At 47.8% G+C, this 24,526-nt stretch overlaps 3 protein-coding genes across 3 annotated transcripts in view; 2 read left to right on the top strand and 1 right to left on the bottom strand.

Annotated features, from left to right (window-relative positions):
- Window positions 1-930: 930 nt before the first annotated feature.
- vcam1b (vascular cell adhesion molecule 1b) lies at window positions 931-7,973 on the top strand (the record flags this gene model as incomplete). The annotated part of the gene is made up of 8 exons (XM_083888363.1): window positions 931-1,174; window positions 1,289-1,594; window positions 1,913-2,182; window positions 2,287-2,859; window positions 4,060-4,365; window positions 6,789-7,058; window positions 7,309-7,770; window positions 7,885-7,973. The coding sequence occupies 8 exons, from the start codon at window positions 931-933 to the stop codon at window positions 7,971-7,973; spliced, it is 2,520 nt and encodes an 839-aa protein (XP_083744489.1).
- A 1,763-nt stretch (window positions 7,974-9,736) lies between these two features.
- slc30a7 (solute carrier family 30 member 7) lies at window positions 9,737-20,820 on the top strand. The gene is made up of 11 exons (XM_083888506.1): window positions 9,737-9,852; window positions 10,105-10,206; window positions 14,366-14,479; window positions 14,711-14,798; window positions 14,921-15,050; window positions 15,266-15,463; window positions 17,548-17,598; window positions 17,720-17,855; window positions 18,462-18,552; window positions 19,946-20,095; window positions 20,531-20,820. The coding sequence occupies exons 1-11, from the start codon at window positions 9,773-9,775 to the stop codon at window positions 20,576-20,578; spliced, it is 1,188 nt and encodes a 395-aa protein (XP_083744632.1). The 5' UTR covers window positions 9,737-9,772; the 3' UTR covers window positions 20,579-20,820.
- A 207-nt stretch (window positions 20,821-21,027) lies between these two features.
- The window catches only part of dph5 (diphthamide biosynthesis 5), a 48,300-nt gene continuing 44,801 nt past the window's right edge, over window positions 21,028-24,526 (bottom strand). Inside the window, exons 2-7 of the mRNA XM_083887454.1 lie at window positions 24,340-24,464; window positions 23,510-23,618; window positions 23,067-23,187; window positions 21,623-21,662; window positions 21,414-21,523; window positions 21,028-21,338 (exon numbers count right to left, since the gene is read on the bottom strand). Of these exons, the coding sequence (XP_083743580.1) occupies window positions 21,106-21,338; window positions 21,414-21,523; window positions 21,623-21,662; window positions 23,067-23,187; window positions 23,510-23,618; window positions 24,340-24,464 (738 nt within the window). The 3' untranslated portion in view covers window positions 21,028-21,105. The remainder of the gene's footprint in view (window positions 21,339-21,413; window positions 21,524-21,622; window positions 21,663-23,066; window positions 23,188-23,509; window positions 23,619-24,339; window positions 24,465-24,526) is intronic.

Here is a 24,526-nt window from a genome sequence, read left to right as displayed (position 1 = left end):
ACTGGTGTGGGAGAGTGAGTGACTTTGGTGTGGGAGAGTGAGTGACTTTGGTGTGAGAGAGTGAGTGACTTTGGTGTGGGAGAGTGAGTGACTTTGGTGTGAGTGACTTTGGTGTGGGAGAGTGAGTGACTTTGGTGTGAGAGAGTGAGTGACTTTGGTGTGAGAGAGTGAGTGACTTTGGTGTTGGAGAGTGACTTTGGTGTGAGAGAATGAGTGACTTTGGTGTGAGAGAGTGAGTGACTTTGGTGTGAAAGAGTGAGTGACTTTGGTGTGGGAGAGTGAGTGACTTTGGTGTGGGAGAGTGAGTGACTTTGGTGTGGGAGAGTGAGTGACTTTGGTGTGAGAGAGTGAGTGACTTTGGTGTGGGAGAGTGAGTGACTTTGGTCTGAGAGAGTGAGTGACTTTGGTGTGAGAGAGTGAGTGACTTTGGTGTGGGAGAGTGAGTGACTTTGGTCTGAGAGAGTGAGTGACTTTGGTGTGGGAGAGTGAGTGACTTTGGTGTTGGAGAGTGAGTGACTTTGGTGTGGGAGAGTGAGTGACTTTGGTGTGGGAGAGTGAGTGACTTTGGTGTGGGAGAGTGAGTGACTTTGGTGTTGGAGAGTGAGTGACTTTGGTGTGAGAGAATGAGTGACTTTGGTGTGAAAGAGTGAGTGACTGGTGTGAGAGAGTGAGTGACTTTGGTGTGGGAGAGTGAGTGACTTTTGTGTGGGAGAGTGAGTGACTTTGGTGTGGGAGAGTGTGACTTTGGTGTGAGAGAGTGAGTGACTTTGGTGTGGGAGAGTGAGTGACTTTGGTGTGGGAGAGTGAGTGGTTTACTAACTCATCACAAATTTGTTTACTTGTTTGTTTACTTGTTTGTTTTCCTCAGCTGTGCTGCTGCTGATGTCATCATGGCGTGTTCAGAGTCTCCGCCTCCTCGTATTTCCCAGAATGCCTCTGTTCAGGCTGGGCGAGCGTCATCAGCTGACCTGCTCTCTTCACGACTGTCCCATGATGCCGAGCTTCTGGTGGTCTCTGCTGGAGGACCGCCCCCTGACCGCCTCCATCAGCACCAACAGGACTGCGTCTGCGTTGACCTTTGACCCCGTGCTGCCTGAGCATGAGGGGGCGCTGTTGTGCAGAACAGTGTGTGGAGCAGAGAAGAAGCAAATCATCACCAACGTCAGAGTTTACTGTGAGTTTATCATCATGTGACTCCACCTGACCTCTGACCTCTGTCCTCTGACCTCTGTCCTCTGACTGACCTCTGACCTCTGACTGACCTCTGACCTCTGTGTCCCTGCTGCAGCTTTCCCATCAGCCCCGGTGATCAGGGGGCCGGACCAGCTGAGGTTGGGGGCGGAGTCAACATTGACCTGCCAGGTGTCTGATGTTTACCCGGCGGAGCTGCTGATCCTCAGCTGGTCCACAGGGGGCAGAGTCCTGAAGAAGACCTCAGGAGAACCTGGATCCACTTCAGTCCGGTCTGAGCTCAAGTTCACTCCTCAGAACCAGGACTCTGAACTGTGGATCCACTGCAGGGCCACGCTGGACCTGCTCGAGCTGCCAGAGGAGACCAGGACCAGAGAGAGCAGCGCCCCCTTCAGGATCATCTGTAAGTCCAGAGTCCAGAGTCCAGAATCTAAATACAAAGTCTGTGTCTGGATCCTTCAATCATGAGTGGTTTAGGTTCTGGGTCAGTTCTGTTCTGATTTAGTCAGGATCTGGTTCAGGTTCTGGTTCAGGTTCTAGTTCAGGTTCTAGTTCAGGTTCAGGTTCAGGTTCAGGTTCAGGTTCTGGCTCAGACTCAGACTCAGACTCAGGTTCTGGCTCAGGTTCTGGTTCAGGTTCTGGTTCAGACTCAGGCTCAGTCATTAGGCTCCTCCCACATTTGCCTGTCTCCACCTCTAACACTGGCCCCTCCCACTCACAGCTCCGCCCACCAACACGTCCATGACGGTGAGTCCAGGTGAGGACGTGGTTGAAGGTCAGCAGGTGGACTTCACCTGTCACTCAGAGGGAGCTCCGCCCACTACACTGGTGCTGAGCAGAGAGGGGGTGGAGCTTCGTAGAAGTGACCCCGCCTCTTCCACGCTCTCCTTCACACTCTCATCTGCACTTGTAGAAGACTCCGCCCACTACCAGTGTGAAGCGTCCAATCAGTATGGATCTGAGCTGGTGTCCAGGTCCATCAGGGTCAAAGGTCACACACACACACACACACACACACACACACACACACACACACACACACACATCAATAGTCATCAGTGAGCTGTGTCAGTAATGCTGTGGGGCCTCCTACAGGTCACCCTCTGCAGGTGCAGGTCAGTCCTCAGGTCTCACACACAGAGCTCGGTGCAGTTCTGGTCCTGACCTGTAGGGCCTCAGGGTGTCTCCGCCCCCCCACCCTCACCTGGAGGAGGACGAAGCAGCAGGAGGACGGACGTGTCCTCCAGCGGACGCAGCAGGAGGAGGACGGACGTGTCCTCCAGAGGACGCAGCAGGAGGAGGACGGACGTGTCCTCCAGAGGACGCAGCAGGAGGAGGACGGACGTGTCCTCCAGAGGACGCAGCAGGAGGAGGACGGACGTGTCCTCCAGAGGACGCAGCAGGAGGAGGACGGACGTGTCCTCCAGCGGACGCAGCAGGAGGAGGACGGACGTGTCCTCCAGCGGACGCAGCAGGAGGAGGACGGACGTGTCCTCCAGAGGACGCAGCAGGAGGAGGACGGACGTGTCCTCCAGAGGACGCAGCAGGAGGACGGAGTGTCTCTGCTCCAGCTGAAGGACGTGGACCTCCAGGACCAGGGCGTGTACAGCTGTGAGGCTCAGTGTGAGTCCGTCTCCAGGACCAGAACCAGCCTGGTCCAGGTCTACTGTGAGTCTGACACACTGAGCTTCTGTTAGTGCTGAAGGTCACTGATGATCTTAATGATTCTACTTCCTGTCTGACAGGAAGTAGAATCATTAAGATCATCTTTTTGAAAAATGAAATCTTTTTGTTTTTGTCTGTGAAAATGTCTCACTGGACATTCTTTAGAGGACGTCCTGCTCTGAGGTCAAAGGTCAACGTCTCCTTAAATTGTTCAAGAGAGAACATTTCCTCCCACACACACACACACACTCACACACACACACACACACACGCATACACGCATACACACACACACACACACACACGCATACACACACACACACACACACACACACACAAACACACACACACACACATTAATAGTCTGTTTTGGTTTAAAGGGACAGTTCGTGTATTTATGTGTCCACTCTGTCCACCGTGTCCACCATGTCCACTCTGTCCACCATGTCCACCATGTCCACCATGTCCACTCTGTCCACCATGTCCACCATGTCCACTCTGTCCACACTGTCCACCATGTCCATTCTGTCCACCATGTCCACCCTGTCCACCATGTCCACCCTGTCCACCATGTCCACTCTGTCCACCATGTCCACTCTGTCCACCATGTCCATTCTGTCCACCCTGTCCACTCTGTCCACCATGTCCATTATGTCCACCATGTCCACCATGTCCACTCTGTCCACCATGTCCACCATGTCCACTCTGTCCACCATGTCCATTCTGTCCACCATGTCCACCATGTCCACTCTGTCCACCATGTCCATTCTGTCCACCATGTCCACCATGTCCACCATGTCCACTCTGTCCACCATGTCCACACTGTCCACCATGTCCACCATGTCCACTCTGTCCACCATGTCCATTCTGTCCACCATGTCCACTCTGTCCATTCTGTCCACCATGTCCACCATGTCCACCATGTCCACTCTGTCCACCATGTCCACTCTGTCCACCATGTCCACTCTGTCCACTCTGTCCACTCTGTCCACTCTGTCCACCATGTCCATTCTGTCCACCATGTCCACTCTGTCCACCATGTCCATTCTGTCCACCATGTCCACCATGTCCACCATGTCCACTCTGTCCACCATGTCCACCATGTCCACTCTGTCCACCATGTCCACCATGTCCACCATGTCCACCATGTCCACCATGTCCACCATGTCCACCATGTCCACCATGTCCACTGTGTCCCTGCAGCATTTGGTTCTGACCCGTCAGTGAAGAACCCTGGACCTGTGCTTCTGGGTCAGGAGGCGGTCCTTCAGTGTGATGTCATCAGTGTGTTTTCAACCAATCAGCTGAGGATCCAGTGGTTGATGGAGGACACGACTCTGTCCTCAGAGTCCTTCAGTGTGTCCTCTGTGTCTCTACACAACGTCTCCTCTGTCCTACACCACCCCGTCATAGTGGACCGACCCGTTCTGATCTGCAGGGCGGAGCTACTGAGGGAGGGCGGAGTCGTGTGGATGTCCAGGTCCACCAGTGTCTCTCTACACGTCCACTGTGAGTCAGGTTAACTTAAACTCATACTCAGGCTTTGATAATCTCAAACTCAGGCTTTGATAATCTCAAACTCAGGCTTTGATAATCTCAGACTCAGGCTTTGATAATCTCAGACTCAGGATTTGATAATCTCAGACTCAGGATTTGATAATCTCAAACTCAGGATTTGATAATCTCAGACTCATGTTTTGTTAATCTCAGACTCAAGATTTAATAATCTCAGACTCAGGCTTTGATAATCTCAAACTCAGGATTTGATAATCTCAGACTCAGGCTTTGATAATCTCAAACTCAGGATTTGATAATCTCAGACTCATGTTTTGATAATCTCAGACTCAAGATTTGATCATCTCAAACTCAGGCTTTGATAATCTCAGACTCAGGCTTTGATAATCTCAAACTCAGGATTTGATAATCTCAGACTCATGTTTTGATAATCTCAGACTCAGGATTTGATAATCTCAGACTCAGGCTTTGATAATCTCCAACTCAGGATTTGATAATCTCAGACTCAGGCTTTGATAATCTCAAACTCAGGATTTGATAATCTCAGACTCATGTTTTGATAATCTCAGACTCAAGATTTGATCATCTCAAACTCAGGCTTTGATAATCTCAGACTCAGGATTTGATAATCTCAGACTCAGGCTTTGATTATCTCAGACTCAGGTTTTGATAATCTCAGACTCAGGTTTTGATAATCTCAGACTCAGGCTTTGATAATCTCAGACTCATGTTTAGATAATCTCAGACTCATGTTTTGTTAATCTCAGACTCAGGCTTTGATAATCTCAGACTCAGGCTTTGATAATCTCAGACTCAGGCTTTGATAATATCAGACTCATGTTTTGATAATCTCAGACTCATGTTTTGATAATCTCAGACTCAGGCTTTGATAATCTCAGACTCATGTTTAGATAATCTCAGACTCATGTTTTGTTAATCTCAGACTCAGGCTTTGATAATCTCAGACTCAGGCTTTGATAATCTCAGACTCAGGCTTTGATAATATCAGACTCATGTTTTGATAATCTCAGACTCAGGCTTTGATAATCTCAGACTCAGGCTTTGATAATCTCAGACTCAGGCTTTGATAATATCAGACTCATGTTTTGATAATCTCAGACTCAGGCTTTGATAATCTCAGACTCAGGCTTTGATAATCTCAGACTCAGGCTTTGATAATCTCAGACTCAGGCTTTGATAATATCAGACTCATGTTTTGTTAATCTCAGACTCAGGCTTTGATAATCTCAGACTCAGGCTTTGATAATCTCAGACTCAGGATTTGATAATCTCAGACTCAGGCTTTGATAATCTCAAACTCAGGATTTGATAATCTCAGACTCATGTTTTGATAATCTCAGAGTCAGGATTTGATAATCTCAGACTCATGTTTTGTTAATCTCAGACTCAAGATTTGATAATCTCAGACTCAGGCTTTGATAATCTCAAACTCAGGATTTGATAATCTCAGACTCAGGCTTTGATAATCTCAAACTCAGGATTTGATAATCTCAGACTCATGTTTTGATAATCTCAGACTCAAGATTTGATCATCTCAAACTCAGGCTTTGATAATCTCAGACTCAGGCTTTGATAATCTCAAACTCAGGATTTGATAATCTCAGACTCATGTTTTGATAATCTCAGACTCAGGATTTGATAATCTCAGACTCAGGCTTTGATAATCTCCAACTCAGGATTTGATAATCTCAGACTCAGGCTTTGATAATCTCAAACTCAGGATTTGATAATCTCAGACTCATGTTTTGATAATCTCAGACTCAAGATTTGATCATCTCAAACTCAGGCTTTGATAATCTCAGACTCAGGCTTTGATAATCTCAGACTCAGGCTTTGATAATCTCAGACTCAGGTTTTGATAATCTCAGACTCAGGCTTTGATAATCTCAGACTCAGGTTTTGATAATCTCAGACTCAGGCTTTGATAATCTCAGACTCAGGCTTTGATAATCTCAGACTCAGGCTTTGATAATCTCAGACTCAGGCTTTGATAATATCAGACTCATGTTTTGATAATCTCAGACTCATGTTTTGATAATCTCAGACTCAGGCTTTGATAATCTCAGACTCATGTTTAGATAATCTCAGACTCATGTTTTGTTAATCTCAGACTCAGGCTTTGATAATCTCAGACTCAGGCTTTGATAATATCAGACTCATGTTTTGATAATCTCAGACTCAGGCTTTGATAATCTCAGACTCAGGCTTTGATAATCTCAGACTCAGGCTTTGATAATATCAGACTCATGTTTTGATAATCTCAGACTCAGGCTTTGATAATCTCAGACTCAGGCTTTGATAATCTCAGACTCAGGCTTTGATAATATCAGACTCATGTTTTGTTAATCTCAGACTCAGGCTTTGATAATCTCAGACTCAGGCTTTGATAATCTCAGATGCTCCGAGGAGAACGTCCATGACGGTGAGTCCAGGTGAGGACGTGGTTGAAGGTCAGCAGGTGAACATCACCTGTCACTCTTACGGAGCTCCACCCACCACACTGGTGTTAAAGAGGGAAGGGGAGGAGCTTCACAGGACTGATCCCGCCTCCTCAATGCTCTCCTTCAGTCTCTCACATGCTCTGATGGAAGACTCCGCCCACTACCAGTGTGAAGCCTCCAATCAGTATGGATCTGAGCTGGTGTACGCCCACATCAGGGTCAAAGGTCAGATTGAGTGTGTGTGTGTGTGAGAGTGTGTGAGAGTGTGTGACCTCTGTATGAGCCACTTATGTTTATCTGTTTAGTTTCCATTCACACACACACACACACACACACACACACACACACACACACACACACACCCTCTCTCTCACACACACATATACAGACGATGAGTCACAGACTAAAACCATTGGTATGTGACGATGACATCATCACTGTGTGACATCATCACTGTGTGACATCATCACTGTAGCTCCTCCCAGAAACACCACCGTTCTGGTTCTGCCGTCCTCTGAGGTCCAGGAGGGTGAGAACGTGACGGTGTTCTGCTGGACCATCAGTTCTCCACCGTCCACCATGATCCTGAAGAAACTGACCAACGGAACCCAGATGTTCTTCAACGGAACCCAGATGTTCTTCAACAGAACCAAGATGTTCTTCAACAGAACCCAGATGTTCTTCAACAGAACCTTGGTCCTGATCAACGTCACCAGCACAGACTCTGGTCTGTACCAGGTCAACGTGAGCAACCAGCTGGGACACCAGGTCCAGGTGTTCAGGATCAATGTCATCACAGGTCAGTCAGACCACTACAGACCAGACCACTACAGACCAGACCAGACCACTACAGACCAGACCACTACAGACCAGACCACTACAGACCAGACCACTACAGACCAGACCAGACCACTACAGACCAGACCAGACCAGACCAGTTGAGTTGTGATTAATTGTGTCATCCATTCCTCCACAGAGAGAAGCTCCGCCCCTCTTCCTGTTAGCTTCAGCGTGGTGCTAATGGTTAGCATCTGTGTTGTTGTGGTTGTAGCATCATCTGCTCTGGTGCTGGACCACATGAGAAGATCCAGGAAGACCGGGTTCTATCAGCTGCCTCAGTCTGCTCCACCCACTGCCTGAGTGCTGATGCACCGACCATGTGACTCATTTCCCAGCATGCTCAGTGGTCTGCAGCTGGAAACACCAGAACCTTCTGGACCATCAGAACCACCAGAACATTCAGAAGCACACTTCAGCATGCGGCATGTGAGCGGAAATATAAACGGACCTTTAAAATCACTGGAACCTTCAGGACCTTCAGAACCTTCAGGTCCTTCAGAACCTTCAGAACCTTCAGGACCTTCAGAACCTTCAGGACCTTCAGGTCCTTCAGGTCCTTCAGAACCTTCAGGTCCTTCAGAACCTTCAGAACCTTCAGAACCTTCAGGACCTTCAGAACCTTCGGGTCCTTCAGGTCCTTCAGAACCTTCAGGTCCTTCAGAACCTTCAGAATCTTCAGAACCTTCAGAACCTTCAGAATCTTCAGAACCTTCATGTCTCTGTTCACGTCTTCAGTGATTCTTTAGGCCTCAGCTGTAACTATGGAGATGTCTCTGTCTCTCAGTGTCTCTGTCTGTCTCTCAGTGTCTCTGTCTGTCTCTCAGTGTCTGTCTCTCAGTGTCTCTGTCTGTCCGTCTCTCAGTGTCTCTGTCTGTCCGTCTCTCAGTGTCTCTGTCTGTCTGTCTCTCAGTGTCTCTGTCTGTCTCTCAGTGTCTGTCTCTGTGTCTCTGTCTGTCTCTTAGTGTCTCTGTCTCTAAGTGTCTCTGTCTGTCTCTCAGTGTCTCTGTCTCTCAGTGTCTCTGTCTGTCTGTCTGTCTGTCTCTCAGTGTCTCTCTCTGTCTGTCTGTCTCTCAGTGTCTCTGTCTGTCTCTCAGTGTCTGTCTCTGTGTCTCTGTCTGTCTCTTAGTGTCTCTGTCTCTAAGTGTCTCTGTCTGTCTCTCAGTGTCTCTGTCTGTCTGTCTGTCTCTCTCTCAGTGTCTCTGTCTGTCTCTCAGTGTCTCTGTCTGTCTGTCTCTCAGTGTCTGTCTGTGTCTCAGTGTCTCACTCGTGTCCTCCCAGTGTTTCCTGTCTCTTCACAGTGTGACCTCTGACCCCTGGTGGACACTCAGTGACAGTGTTGCAGATTCAGCTGATGTTTGTTTTCTCTGTGACCTTTGACCTCTGTTGAGTAACAACTGCTGTACTCTGTCTTTTTAATGCTCTGGAATGTCCTGCTCTCTGTTTCCTCTGGATCTGGATCTGGATCTGGATCCTCTAACTATCTGTGAAGACCACCGTGGTCCTGGTCCTGGTCCTGGTCCTGGTCCTGGTGCAGATTAATAGACAATCACCTTCTGTAACCACGAGTACTATCGTTACCATAGTAACCACACAGTGGTAACAGATCACTAATGTAGATATTTCAAAATAAAGGGCTCATGTTTCTACTGCCCCTTTCACAATAAAAGTCTTGTCGTCATCACTGAGCAGCTTGTAGTGAGAGCGCCAGATATTTTCAAAATAAAGGTCTTTCATGTAAAGATCCTGTCTCTCATCTGTGTGTGTGTGTGTGTGAGACACATGCAGCTCTGACTCCCTCTGCTGGTGACACACAGCTGTTACACACAGCTGTCGGCCCAGTTGTTATGTTTGTTTTGTTGTTTACTGATAAAAGTTTACAGTGTAACACCACTGCACCTTAATAACAACAACAACAACAATTATGATTTATTATAGAATAATAATCAAAAAAGAGGTCAACCTGCGGACATTTTAAGCGCCTTTATTTTGAAAAGTGAGTACACCGGAAGTTGTCAGTTCGCACACAGTAGCTAAGTCTACGTGGAGTGTGTGTGTGTGAGAGTGTGTGTGTGTGTGAGTGTGTGTGTCCAGGTGTGAACATGTTACCTTTAACACGTAAAGACGATGAATACAAACCCGCTAAGTTAAACCTGCTAATCAAACTCTCCGGCTGGTTCAGGTAAACGAGCTAACTCTGCTAACCGAGCTAACGATGAATGATGCTAACCGGCTAGCCTCGGCGTCAGTCGTTAATGTTCGGGTCACAGACGAGCGACATTAACGTGTGTGTGTGTGTGTCTCTCTCTCTCTGTGTGTGTGTGTGTGTGTGTGTGTGTGTGTGTGTGCGTGTCTCTCTCTCTCTCTCTGTGTGTGTGTGTGTGTGTGTGTGTGTGTGTGTGTGTGTGTGTGTGTGTGTGTGTGTGTGTTTCAGGTCGATCCTCGCGGACAAAACCTCTCGGAATCTCTTCTCGTTCCTTTGTCTAAACTTGTCCTTCGCCTTCGTGGAGCTCACCTACGGGATCTGGAGTAACAGGTAAGCCGCCGGAGAGAGCAGCTGCCCGGACACAGGTCAGGCCTCTGCCCGCTCTCTGCTCCATGAGGAGGAGGAGGAGGAGGAGGAGGAGTGCCACGTATGTGTTAACACTGTGTGTGTGTGCGCGTGCGTGCGTGTGTTACACTGTGTGTGTGTGTGCGCGTGCGTGCGTGTGTTACACTGTGTGTGTGTGTGTGCGCGTGCGTGTGTTACAATGTGTGTGTGTGTGTGAGAGAGTGTGTGTTACACTGTGTGTGTGTGTGTGTGTGTGTGTGTGTGTGTGTGTGTGTGTGTGAGAGAGTGTGTGTTACACTGTGTGTGTGTGAGAGTGTGTTACACTGTGTGTATGTGAGAGAGAGTGTGTGTTACACTGTGTGTGCGTGTGTGTGTGTGTGTAAGAGAGAGAGTGTGTGTTACACTGTGTGTGTGAGAGTGTGTGTTACACTGTGTGTGTGAGAGTGTGTGTTACACTGTGTGTGTGTGTGTGAGAGAGAGAGTGTGTGTTACACTGTGAGTGTGTGTTACACTGTGTGCATGTGTGAGTGTGTGTTACACTGTGTGTGTGAGAGTGTGTGTTACACTGTGTGTGTGTGTGTGTGTTACACTGTGTGTGTGTGAGAGTGTGTTACACTGTGTGTGTGTGAGAGTGTGTTACACTGTGTGTGTGTGAGAGTGTGTGTGTGAGAGAGAGTGTGTGTTACATAGTGATGGGATCGGCAGTTCATTTGAGTGTACTGAATCACTTGAATCAGTTCATTAAAATGATTCGTTCACCTAATCGTTCAGTTCTAAGCAGGAGCCCAGTGCCCCGCTACGTGACTCACCTCCTCTCTGTGTGTCAGTTAGTCTCTCAGAGTCAGTTCACCTCCTCCATGTGTGTCAGTTAGTCTCTTAGAGTCAGTTCACCTCCTCTCTGTGTGTCAGTTAGTCTCTTAGAGTCAGTTCACCTCCTCTCTGTGTGTCAGTTAGTCTCTCAGAGTCAGTTCACGTCCTCCATGTGTGTCGTCAATCTTCGGCAAAAGACGTCAGCCAACGTGCGCCGAGCGAAGAGGGAGTGACTCGTAAGAAGAACTGTGTCTGACGTGCTGCTGTGATTCGTTCACACTGTCAGTTCACTGACTCACTCTTGATTCACGCGTATGAACAAACTTAGACAGAGACACAGACAGAGAGAGAGAGAGATCTGTCATGGAGGAGGACATGAATCATGTTCAGCTCACACTGTCACTGAACACTGAACTGTCACAGATTGAGTCCATGGTGAAACAGTGGTGGTGGTTCACTGTATTATAGAAGACTTTTACACACAATTTAGTGTCCTTTTCTACAAGCTAACGGCTAATGTTGAGTCAAACTACGCCACTTGAACACACACACACACACACACAAACGTGTTTGTTTTGAGTGTTTCCTAAATATTGACGTGGTGACACACATACTCTGAGTTTTGATATAAAAGTACAGTTTAATTGCAAAACAGCTGTTTTTATTATTATTATTATTATTATTATTATTATTATTATTATTCGTAGTAGTATTAGTATTATTATGGATGCACAGAGAGGATAATAATTATATGTACATATACATTTGTTATTATTATTTTTAATCTTGCAGCTGTTGGTGAGTCTGTGTCTCCTCATTACTTTACGTGTACCCAAGTGTGTGTGTGTGTGTGTGTGTGTGTGTGTGTGTGCTTGTGTTCAAGTGGCGTAGTTTGACTCAACATTAGCCGTTAGCTTGTAGAAAAGGACACTAAATTGTGTGTAAAAGTCTTCTATAATACAGTGAACCACCACCACTGTTTCACCATGGACTCAATCTGTGACAGTTCAGTGAAAGTGTGAGCTGAAGGTGATTCATGTCCTCTTCCATGACAGCTCTCTCTCTCTCTCTCTGTCTGTCTCTCTGTCTCTCTGTGTCTCTGTCTCTCTGTCTAAGTTCGTTCGTACGCGCGAATCAAGAGTGAGTCAGTGAACTGACAGTGTGAACGAATCACAGCATCACGTCAGACACAGTTCTTCTAACGAGTCACTCTCTCTTCGCTCGGCACACGTTGGCTGACGTCTTTTGCCGAAGATTGACGAGTGATTCACAGCACGCCGCAGTTCCTCTCCCGGCCACCAGGCTCACTGCTGAGCTCAACTGAACTAAGAAAGGAACGAATCAGTTCATGAAGTGATCCGAGTCAGTTCGTTCACTCAAATGATTCGTACGTTCGAACGAATCACTCCTGACCGACACAACACTAGTGTTACACTGTGTGTGTGTGTGTGTGTGTGTTCATCTCCTCCAGAATCACAGTATTGATTATTAATCAAAGATCAGAGGTTTGTAATAACATGATGGACATGATGGTCATGATGGACATGATGGACATGGTGGACATGATGGACATGATGGACATGGTGGACATGATGGTCATGGTGGACATGATGGTCATGGTGGACATGATGGACATGATGGACATGATGGTCATGGTGGTCATGGTGGTCATGGTGGACATGATGGTCATGGTGGACATGATGGACATGATGGTCATGGTGGACATGGTGGACATGGTGGACACGATGGTCATGGTGGACATGATGGACATGATGGTCATGGTGGTCATGGTGGACATGATGGACATGATGGTCATGATGGACATGATGGACATGGTGGACATGATGGACATGATGGACATGGTGGACATGATGGTCATGGTGGACATGATGGACATGATGGTCATGGTGGACATGATGGACATGATGGTCATGGTGGTCATGGTGGTCATGGTGGACATGATGGTCATGGTGGACATGATGGACATGATGGTCATGGTGGACATGGTGGACATGGTGGACACGATGGTCATGGTGGACATGATGGACATGATGGTCATGGTGGTCATGGTGGACATGATGGACACGATGGTCATGGTGGACATGATGGACATGATGGTCATGGTGGTCATGGTGGTCATGGTGGACATGATGGTCATGGTGGTCATGGTGGACATGATGGTCATGGTGGACATGATGGACTTGATGGACATGATGGACATGGTGGACATGGTGGACACGATGGTCATGGTGGACATGATGGACTTGATGGACATGATGGACATGGTGGACATGGTGGACACGATGGTCATGGTGGTCATGGTGGACATGATGGACATGATGGTCATGATGGACTTGATGGACATGATGGACATGGTGGACATGATGGTCATGGTGGACATGATGGTCATGATGGACATGGTGGACATGGTGGACATGATGGACATGATGGACATGATGGTCATGATGGACATGGTGGACATGGTGGACATGGTGGTCATGGTGGACATGATGGTCATGGTGGACATGATGGACATGGTGGACATGGTGGACATGATGGTCATGATGGACATGATGGACATGGTGGACATGATGGACATGATGGACATGATGGACATGATGGACATGATGGACATGGTGGACATGGTGGACATGATGGTCATGGTGGACATGATGGACATGGTGGACATGATGGACATGGTGGACATGATGGTCATGATGGACATGATGGTCTGACTAATAAAGTCCAGCTGGTCTTAGTCAGACTAACAGACCTGGATCATGTGATTATAGTCTGATTATTACTCTATGTAAACAGTCAGACTGGAGTCAGTAATCATATAAGGGTTGATCCCGTATTGATCAGGTATTGACCCTGTGTTGATCAGTTATTGATCCTGTATTGATCAGTTATTGATCCTGTATTGATCAAGTATTGATCCTGTATTGATCAGGTATTGATCCTGTGTTGATCAGGTATTGGTCCTGTGTTGATCCTGTGTTGATCAGGTATTGATCCTTTATTGATCCTGTATTGATCAGGTATTGATCCTTTATTGATCAGGTATTGACCCTGTGTTGATCAGGTATTGATCCTGTGTTGATCAGATATTGGTCCTGTGTTGATCCTGTATTGATCCTGTATTGATCAGGTATTGATCCTGTGTTGATCAGGTATTGATCCTGTATTGATCCTGTGTTGATCAGGTATTGATCCTGTATTGATCAGGTATTGATCCTGTATTGATCAGGTATTGATCCTGTATTGATCAGGTATTGATCCTGTATTGATCCTGTATTGATCCTGTATTGATCCTGTGTGTCTGTGTCTTCAGTTTAGGTCTGATCTCAGATTCCTTCCACATGTTCTTCGACTGCACTGCTCTCCTCGCAGGTCTGGCAGCTTCTGTGATCTCTAGGTGGAGATCCAACGAGAGCTTCTCCTATGGGTGAGCCTGACCTCTGACCTCTGACCTCAACACTGACTCCTGACCTCAACACTGACCTCTGACCTCAATACTGACCCCTGACCTCAACACTGACCTCTGACCCCTAACCCTCAATACTGACCCCTGACCTCTGACCCTCTGACCCCTGACCTCAACACTGACCTCAACACTGACCTCTGACCTCTGACCCTCATATGAAGAACAGAACAAAGTGTCAATCATGTGTTTCAGTTATGTCAGAGCAGAAGTGTTAGCAGGCTTCGTCAACGGACTCTTCCTCATCTTCACAGCCTTCTTCATCTTCTCTGAGGGAGTCGAGGTAATTCAGACACTTGGACCATGATGGAAACACAACACACACACACAGATGTCCACCAACTTGTCTCTCTGTCCTCTCTGTCTGTCCTCTGTCTGTCCTCTCTGTGTCCTCTCTGTCCTCAGAGAGCTCTGGAGCCTCCTGACGTCCACCATGAGCGTCTACTTCCTGTCTCTGTTGCTGGTCTGCTAGTGAACCTGGTCGGGATCTTTGTTTTCCAACATGGAGGACATGGACACTCTCATGGAGAAGAAGGTACCACCATATCTACAACATCCAGAACCTCACTGTAGATGAACAGAACCTCACTGTAGAGCAGCAGAACCTCACTGTAGATGAACAGGACCTCACTGTAGATGAACAGAACCTCACTGTAGAGCAGCAGAACCTCACTGTAGATGAACAGAACCTCACTGTAGAGCAGCAGAACCTCACTGTAGATGAACAGAACCTCTCTCTCTCTGTCTCAGGTCATGGTCACAGTCACTCTCTCTTTAATGGCAGTCTGACCCACAGTCATGGACACAAACAACCAGATGGACATGGACACGATCATGGACACGGTGGACATGGTGGACATGGACACGATCATGGACACGATCATGGACATGATCATGGACATGGACACGGTGGACATGGTCACAGTCATGAGGAGCAACACTGTCACGGTGAGTGAGTCTGAATGATCGCAGTGAGATCTCATGTTCACTCAGACGTGATGCTAACCATTAGCCTAACTCACACCAGTGACGCTGACCCTTAGCCTAACGCACACCAGTGACGCTGACCCTTAGCCAAACGCACACCAGTGGCGCTGACCCCTTAGCCTAACTCACACCAGTGACGCTAACCCTTAGCCTAACGCACACCAGTGACGCTAACCCTTAGCCAAACGCACACCAGTGGCGCTGACCCCTTAGCCTAACTCACACCAGTGACGCTAACCCTTAGCCTAACGCACACCAGTGACGCTAACCCTTAGCCTAACTCACACCAGTGACGCTGACCCTTAGCCTAACTCACACCAGTGACGCTGACCCTTAGCCTAACGCACACCAGTGACGCTGACCCTTAGCCTAACTCACACCAGTGACGCTGACCCTTAGCCTAACGCACACCAGTGACGCTGACCCTTAGCCTAACTCACACCAGTGACGCTAACCCTTAGCCTAACTCACACCAGTGACGCTGACCCTTAGCCTAACTCACACCAGTGACGCTAACCCTTAGCCTAACTCACACCAGTGACGCTAACCCTTAGCCTAACGCACACCAGTGACGCTAACCCTTAGCCTAACGCACACCAGTGACGCTAACCCTTAGCCTAACTCACACCAGTGACGCTGACCCTTAGCCTAACGCACACCAGTGACGCTGACCCTTAGCCTAACTCACACCAGTGACGCTGACCCTTAGCCTAACGCACACCAGTGACGCTGACCCCTTAGCCTAACTCACACCAGTGACGCTGACCCTTAGCCTAACTCACACCAGTGACGCTGACCCTTAGCCTAACTCACACCAGTGACGCTAACCCTTAGCCTAACGCACACCAGTGATGCTGACCCTTAGCCTAACGCACACCAGTGACGCTTACCCTTAGCCTAACTCACACCAGTGACGCTGACCCTTAGCCTAACGCACACCAGTGACGCTGACCCTTAGCCTAACTCACACCAGTGACGCTGACCCTTAGCCTAACGCACACCAGTGACGCTGACCCCTTAGCCTAACTCACACCAGTGACGCTGACCCTTAGCCTAACTCACACCAGTGACGCTGACCCTTAGCCTAACTCACACCAGTGACGCTAACCCTTAGCCTAACGCACACCAGTGATGCTGACCCTTAGCCTAACGCACACCAGTGACGCTTACCCTTAGCCTAACACACACCAGTGACGCTAACCCTTAGCCTAACGCACACCAGTGACGCTAACCCTTAGCCTAACTCACACCAGTGACGCTGACCCTTAGCCTAACGCACACCAGTGATGCTGACCCTTAGCCTAACGCACACCAGTGACGCTAACCCTTAGCCTAACGCACACCAGTGACGCTAACCCTTAGCCGAACGCACACCAGTGACGCTAACCCTTAGCCTAACGCACACCAGTGATGCTGACCCTTAGCCTAACGCACACCAGTGACGCTAACCCTTAGCCTAACACACACCAGTGACGCTAACCCTTAGCCTAACGCACACCAGTGACGCTAACCCTTAGCCTAACGCACACCAGTGACGCTAACCCTTAGCCTAACGCACACCAGTGACGCTAACCCTTAGCCTAACTCACACCAGTGACGCTGACCCTTAGCCTAATGCACACCAGTGACGCTGACCCTTAGCCTAACACACACCAGTGACGCTAACCCTTAGCCTAACGCACACCAGTGACGCTAACCCTTAGCCTAACGCACACCAGTGACGCTAACCCTTAGCCTAACGCACACCAGTGACGCTGACCCTTAGCCTAACGCACACCAGTGATGCTAACCCTTAGCCAAACGCACACCATTGATGCTAACCCTTGGCCTAACGCACACCAGTTATGCTAACCCTTAGCCTAGCATTCAGCAGTGACATGATTGATCTCCTGAGTACTAAACTAAACCAGGCTTGTGTTAAACGGTGTCTGGAGCGTAGAGGAAGCTAACTCTGTGTACGCTAACTCACTTCACTTCAGTGAACACACACACACACACACACACACTGACTCAGATGATTGATTATTCATGTCTTTATTGATCAGATGATCAGCTGTTCTCTCCAGGAAAAGGCTCCAGTAAACAGATCCTTCGAGGTGAGACCAAGTCACTTTAATAAACCTTTATTATTATTAGGACTTTATTTACTCAACCACTGGGTGGCGCTCACTCACAGCCTGTGTGTGTGTGTGTGTGTGTGTGTGTGTGTTGTCTTAGGTGTCCTCCTCCACATCATCGCTGACACTCTTGGAAGTGTTGGTGTGATCATCTCTGCTCTGTTGATGCAGAAATATGATCTGATGATCGCTGACCCTGTCTGCTCCATGCTCATCTCCATCCTTATAGGAGTCAGGTGACACACACACACACACACACACACACAGGTACCTGAACGCACCACATCTTTACACAGGTACCTGAACGCACCACATCTTTACACAGGTACCTGAACGCACCACATCTTTACACAGGTACCTGAACGCACCACATCTTTACACAGGTACCTGAACGCACCACATCTTTACACAGGTACCTGAACGCACCACATCTTTACACAGGTACCTGAACGCACCACATCTTTACACAGGTACCTGAACGCACCACATCTTTACACAGGTACCTGAACGCACCACATCTTTACACAAGTACCTGAACCAGCACATCTTTACACAAGTACCTGAACGCACCACATCTTTACACAGGTACCTGAACGCACCACATCTTTACACAGGTACCTGAACGCACCACATCTTTACACAAGTACCTGAACGCACCACATCTTTACACAGGTACCTGAACGCACCACATCTTTACACAAGTACCTGAACCAGCACATCTTTACACAAGTACCTGAACGCACCACATCTTTACACAGGTACCTGAACGCACCACATCTTTACACTGACCCTGTGACCTCTGACCCTGTGTGACCTCTGACCCTGTGACCTCTGACCCTCAGTGTGGTGCCGTTGTTGAGAGAATCCATCGGGATCCTGATGCAGAGAACTCCTCCTTCATTAGACCAAGAGCTGCCACAGTGTTACCAGAGGGTGAGCACACACACACACACACACACACACACACACACACACACACACACACACACACACACACACAGATACACACGCACAGATACACACACACACACCCCCACACACACACACACAGATACACACACACGCACACACACACAGACACACACAGATACACACACACGCACACACACACAGACACACACAGATACACACGCACACACACAGATACACACACACGTACAGATATACACACACACACACACACACACAGATACACACGCACAGATACACACACACACACCCCCACACACACACACACAGATACACACACACGCACACACACACACAGACACACACAGATACACACGCACACACACAGATACACACACACGTACAGATATATACACACACACACACACACACACACACACACAGATACACACGCACAGATACACACACACACACCCCCACACACACACACACAGATACACACACACGCACACACACACACACACACACACAGATACACACGCACACACACAGATACACACACACGTACAGATATACACACACACACACACACACACACACACACACACACAGATACACACACACGCACACACACACACAGACACACACAGATACACACGCACACACACAGATACACACACACGTACAGATATATACACACACACACACACACACACACACACACAGATACACACGCACAGATACACACACACACACCCCCACACACACACACACAGATACACACACACACACACGCACACACACACACAGATAAACACGCACACACACAGATACACACACACGTACAGATATACACACGCACAGATACACACACACACACACCCCCACACACACACACAGATACACACACACGTACAGATATACACACGCACAGATACACACACACACACCCCCACACACACACACAGATACACACGCGCACGCGCACACACACACAGATACACACGCACACACACCCCCAAACACAGATACACACACACACACACAGATACACACACACACACAGATACACAGATACACACACAGACACACACACACAGACACACACACACACACAGATACACACACAGATACACACACAGACACACACACAGATAAACACACAGACACACACACACACAGATAAACACACAGACAGGCACACACACCGAAGATACACAGATACACACAGACTCACACACAGATACACGCACACACACACACAGATAAACACACAGACACACACACACATACAGATACACACACACAGATACACGCACACACACACACACAGATAAACACAGACACACACGCACACACAGACACACACACACACACAGCTGGATCATGAGTGTGATGTTTGTCATGATGCGTTCAGGTGCAGCACCTTCAGGGCGTTTATAACCTTCATGATCCTCACTTCTGGACGCTCTGCACCGACGTTTACGTGGGAACGTTAAAGCTGCTCGTGGCTCCTGATGCAGACACTCGATGGATCCTCAGCCAGACTCACAACATCTTTACACAGGTACCTGAACGCACCACATCTTTACACAGGTACCTGAACGCACCACATTTTTACACAGGTACCTGAATGCACCACACTCACATCTTTACACAGGTACCTGAATGCACCACACTCACATCTTTACACAGGTACCTGAACGCACCACACTCGCAACATCTTTACACAGGTACCTGAACGCACCACATCTTTACACAGGTACCTGAACGCACCACACTCACCACATCTTTACACAGGTACCTGAACGCACCACACTCACAACATCTTTACACAGGTACCTGAACGCACCACACTCACCACATCTTTACACAGGTACCTGAGCGCAACACACTCACATCTTTACACGTGTACCTGAATGTACCACAGATACTGTAGCAGTAGATTTAGCAGTATTATTTGCAGTATTTTTAGCAGTATTAATATGTGCTGTGTCCGCAGGTCGGCGTTCGACAGCTCTACGTTCAGATAGACTTGGCGGCCATGTAGAAGAAGCTCCGCCTCCTCTGTAGAAGCTCCGCCTCCTCTGTAGAAGAAGCTCCGCCTCTTCGCTGACAACTGGGACCAATCTCATTCAGTCTTCTACTGCAGAGACCACGCCCCCTCACTTCCTGGAGACAGACTGAGAACAGTGGGTGGGGGGACTAAACCCCGCCCCCTCTTGTTTTTTTAATTTTCATGTTCCCGCCTCCTTTGTTTTCCTAAGTGCCTTCTTCATGAATCAAAGACAATCTGGCTCCGCCCCCTTCTGTGCTGGGACCAGACTGCTGCAATCTGATTGGCTCGTAGTGAGACTGTGATGTCACGTCTTTTTTTAAAATGTGCCAAATCATGTGACCTTTGTTTTTCAACTGTAATAAATAATTCTGTTTGATGAGAGGAGCCTGAACGCATCGTCACCACATAAACCATCCATTTAAAGATAAACAAACAAAGAGTCAGAAAAAAAAAACACTTTTATTTCACGTTAATTTAATCTGTGTGAGTGTGTGTGTGTGTGTGTGTGTGTGTGTGTGTTATGAGGTGTAGGTGGAGCTGTCAATCATCTTCAGGTGTTCCAGGGCGTCTGGTTCTGCGTTGACCCGCAGTAGCTCCACCTCCAGTGGGTGGAGTCGACTTGTGACGATGAGCGAATGTAGCGGAGCGCCAAGGTCACATGACACCAGCTGACTCAGCGTGGCCGCGCGGATCAGCTGATCGTCGGCGCCGACGCGAGCCACGCCCACACACAGCGTGTCCTCCGTCACGCCTGAGGAGCACAGACACAACGGTTAACGCCGTCCAATCACAGCGTGACATCTGAGACGCTCAGGGGTGGACTGACCTAGCTCCGCCTCTTGCTCCGCCCCCCTCCTCCTCTGGATGATCTGGATCAGCTGATCTGCAGCCTGACTCACCGTCATGAACCGAGGAGGCTCGAAGATCTGCTTCCCCCTTTAGACACAAACATCAGGACCTGATCCTGGACCTGATCCTGGACCTGATCCTGGACCTGATCCTGGACCTGATCCTGGACCAAGTTCTGGTTCTTACCTCATCATGTTCTCCACACTCTGTTCTTTCACTTTAATATCTGTGAAAAAAACAAAGAACACTTAACACGTGTGTGTCTGTGTGTGTGTCTGTGTGTGTGTGTGTGTGTGTGTGTCTTACCCAGCAGACACAGTGGCTGTTTCTCAATATCCATACTTGTGTGTACTTGTGTGTACTTGTGTGTACTTGTGTGTACTTGTGTTCTCCCGTACTTGTGAAAACGTCATCAGTCCTAGTTCTGTTCCATTTCTCAAGAACACGAGCAGTGAGTACGGTTCTCATACACCAAAGTGTTCTGGCTCCGCCCATTTTACCAAGTATGCATCGGGTGGTGACTTGAGCGTACGTGGGAAAGCCATATATCCCAGAATGCATTTCGGCGGAACATAGCAGGATAAAATACTAATATAAACCTGAAATAAATATATTTCTGTCCCTGAACACAGTTTTAAAATAATTTGAGGCGAGAAATTAGTCATTTAGAATCTAAACATGTGGTTTGTGTAATAAAATATGACGTATTTATAGTATGACAGCAGCTGTAGGAGGTGATCAGCTCCACCTCTGTGGACGCTCAGTGCTCACAGTGTCCAGCAGAGGGCAGTGTTACCTCGGCCTGTTCTGATGGAATGTCATTACATACTTGGTTTGATCCATAGATTTGTTGTTGACATGTTTTGTTTTTAATGCAAACATTTTGACCTGAAAGTGTGAACTTTTGTATAATATTAATGTTTAATTTATTGTAACTTTGAATTTTAGATTTATATTAAAGTCGCACTGTCATTGTATATGTATTTATATATAATGGACACATTTTATAGAGTATAAAATATTTAAAATGTGAAAATAACAACAATATATGCATTTATTAAAAGTATTTTATATGTTCATTCATCGACACTGTAGATGGCGGTAATGAGGCTTAAGTGCTTCACACCACGCGCCATTTAAACAGTAGAACAAGGAAGTTACCGCTGTTCCAATTAAAGAATCGTGCTCGTGTACTCCTGTACTTAGCAAGTATGTACTTCAGTCGTACTTCTCAAGTACTTGGGTATTGAGAAACGGCCAGTGTGTGTGAGTGTGTGTGTGAGTGTGTGTGCGTGTGTGTGTGTGTGTGTGTGTGTGTGTGTGTGTGTGTGTGCGTGTGTGTGTGTCTTACCCAGCAGACACAGTGTGTGTGTGTGTGTGTGTGTGTGTGTGTGTGTGTGTGTGTCTTACCCAGCAGACACAGTGTGTGTGTGTGTGTGTGTGTGTGTGTGTGTGTGTGTCTTACCCAGCAGACACAGTGTGTGTGTGTGTGTGTGTGTGTGTGTGTGTGTGTGTGTGTGTCTTACCCAGCAGACACAGTGTGTGTGTGTGTGTGTGTGTGTGTCTTACCCAGCAGACACAGTGTGTGTGTGTGTGTGTGTGTGTGTGTGTGTGTGTGTGTGTGTCTTACCCAGCAGACACAGTGTGTGTAGTCCAGCTCGTCTGTTGTTACAGATCTTGTCATAAAAACTCTCAGGTCTCCATGAGTTTGTCCAGAAAACCAACGACACTGTTTCACCAAAGTTATACAACTGACACACACACACACACACACACAGAGAGAGAGAGACACACACACACACACAGTGAGTGAGAGGGCGGAGCTCATTTGCATACTGTGCCCCCTCATTAACATATTACAGACTCCCCTGTTAGCATTAATGCTAATGTGTGTGTGTAGCACCTGCGTCCTGCTCTGTGATTGGCTGCTGTGACAGCTGAGGTCATGTCATGAGGTCACGTGATGAGGTCACATGATGAGGTCACATGATGAGGTCACATGATGAGGTCACATGATGAGGTCACATGATGAGGTCACATGATGAGGTCACGTGACCTCAGCAGACGTCTTACCTGCAGACCGCAGCAGCCCACGGCGTTCATGATGGACGCGTTATGAATGACTTTATACGGTATCCCAGCATGCACTGCTCTGAGGACCAGGTCACTGTGGGTGGTGGCTCTGCAGGGACAGAGGGACGGAGACAGAAAGACAGAGGGACGGAGACAGAAAGACAGAGGGACGGACTTTAAATATTAGATTCTACTTTTGTTTGTTAGTGAAATTATTGTTTAAATATTAAAAAGTATGTAAAAAAAACAGTGACAACACGAGCAGGACATCATGTGTCTCCATGTGTCTCCATGTGTCTTCATGTGTCTCCATGTGTCTTCATGTGTCTTCATGTGTCTCCATGTGTCTCCATGTGTCTTCATGTATCTCCATGTGTCTCCATGTGTCTCCATGTGTCTCCATGTGTCTCCATGTGTCTTCATGTATCTCCATGTGTCTTCATGTGTCTTCATGTGTCTCCATGTGTCTCCATGTGTCTTCATGTGTCTTCATGTGTCTCCATGTGTCTCCATGTGTCTTCATGTGTCTTCATGTGTCTCCATGTGTCTCCATGTGTCTTCATGTGTCTCCATGTGTCTCCATGTGTCTCCATGTGTCTTCATGTGTCTCCATGTGTCTCCATGTGTCTCCATGTGTCTCCATGTGTCTTCATGTGTCTTCATGTGTCTCCATGTGTCTCCATGTGTCTTCATGTGTCTTCATGTGTCTCCATGTGTCTCCATGTGTCTTCATGTGTCTCCATGTGTCTCCATGTGTCTCCATGTGTCTTCATGTGTCTCCATGTGTCTTCATGTGTCTCCATGTGTCTCCATGTGTCTCCATGTCTTACCCAAAAGGATCTCCAACCACCAGAAAGGCGACGTCCTCCACGTCAGCGTTCTTCAGGATTTCATCAGCTGATTGTTCCACCAACTCTCTGTCTGCTATGATCAGCTGTTTACCATAGAAAGACTCCTGAGGAAGAGACAACAACAACAACAACGTCATACTATAAAATGTAGTTCCAAAATCTGACA

The sequence above is a fragment of the Microchirus variegatus genome, assembly GCF_963457635.1.
Source record: "Microchirus variegatus genome assembly, chromosome: 4".
Classification (NCBI taxonomy): domain Eukaryota; kingdom Metazoa; phylum Chordata; class Actinopteri; order Pleuronectiformes; family Soleidae; genus Microchirus; species Microchirus variegatus.
This window is presented reverse-complemented; position numbering and strand designations above follow the sequence as displayed.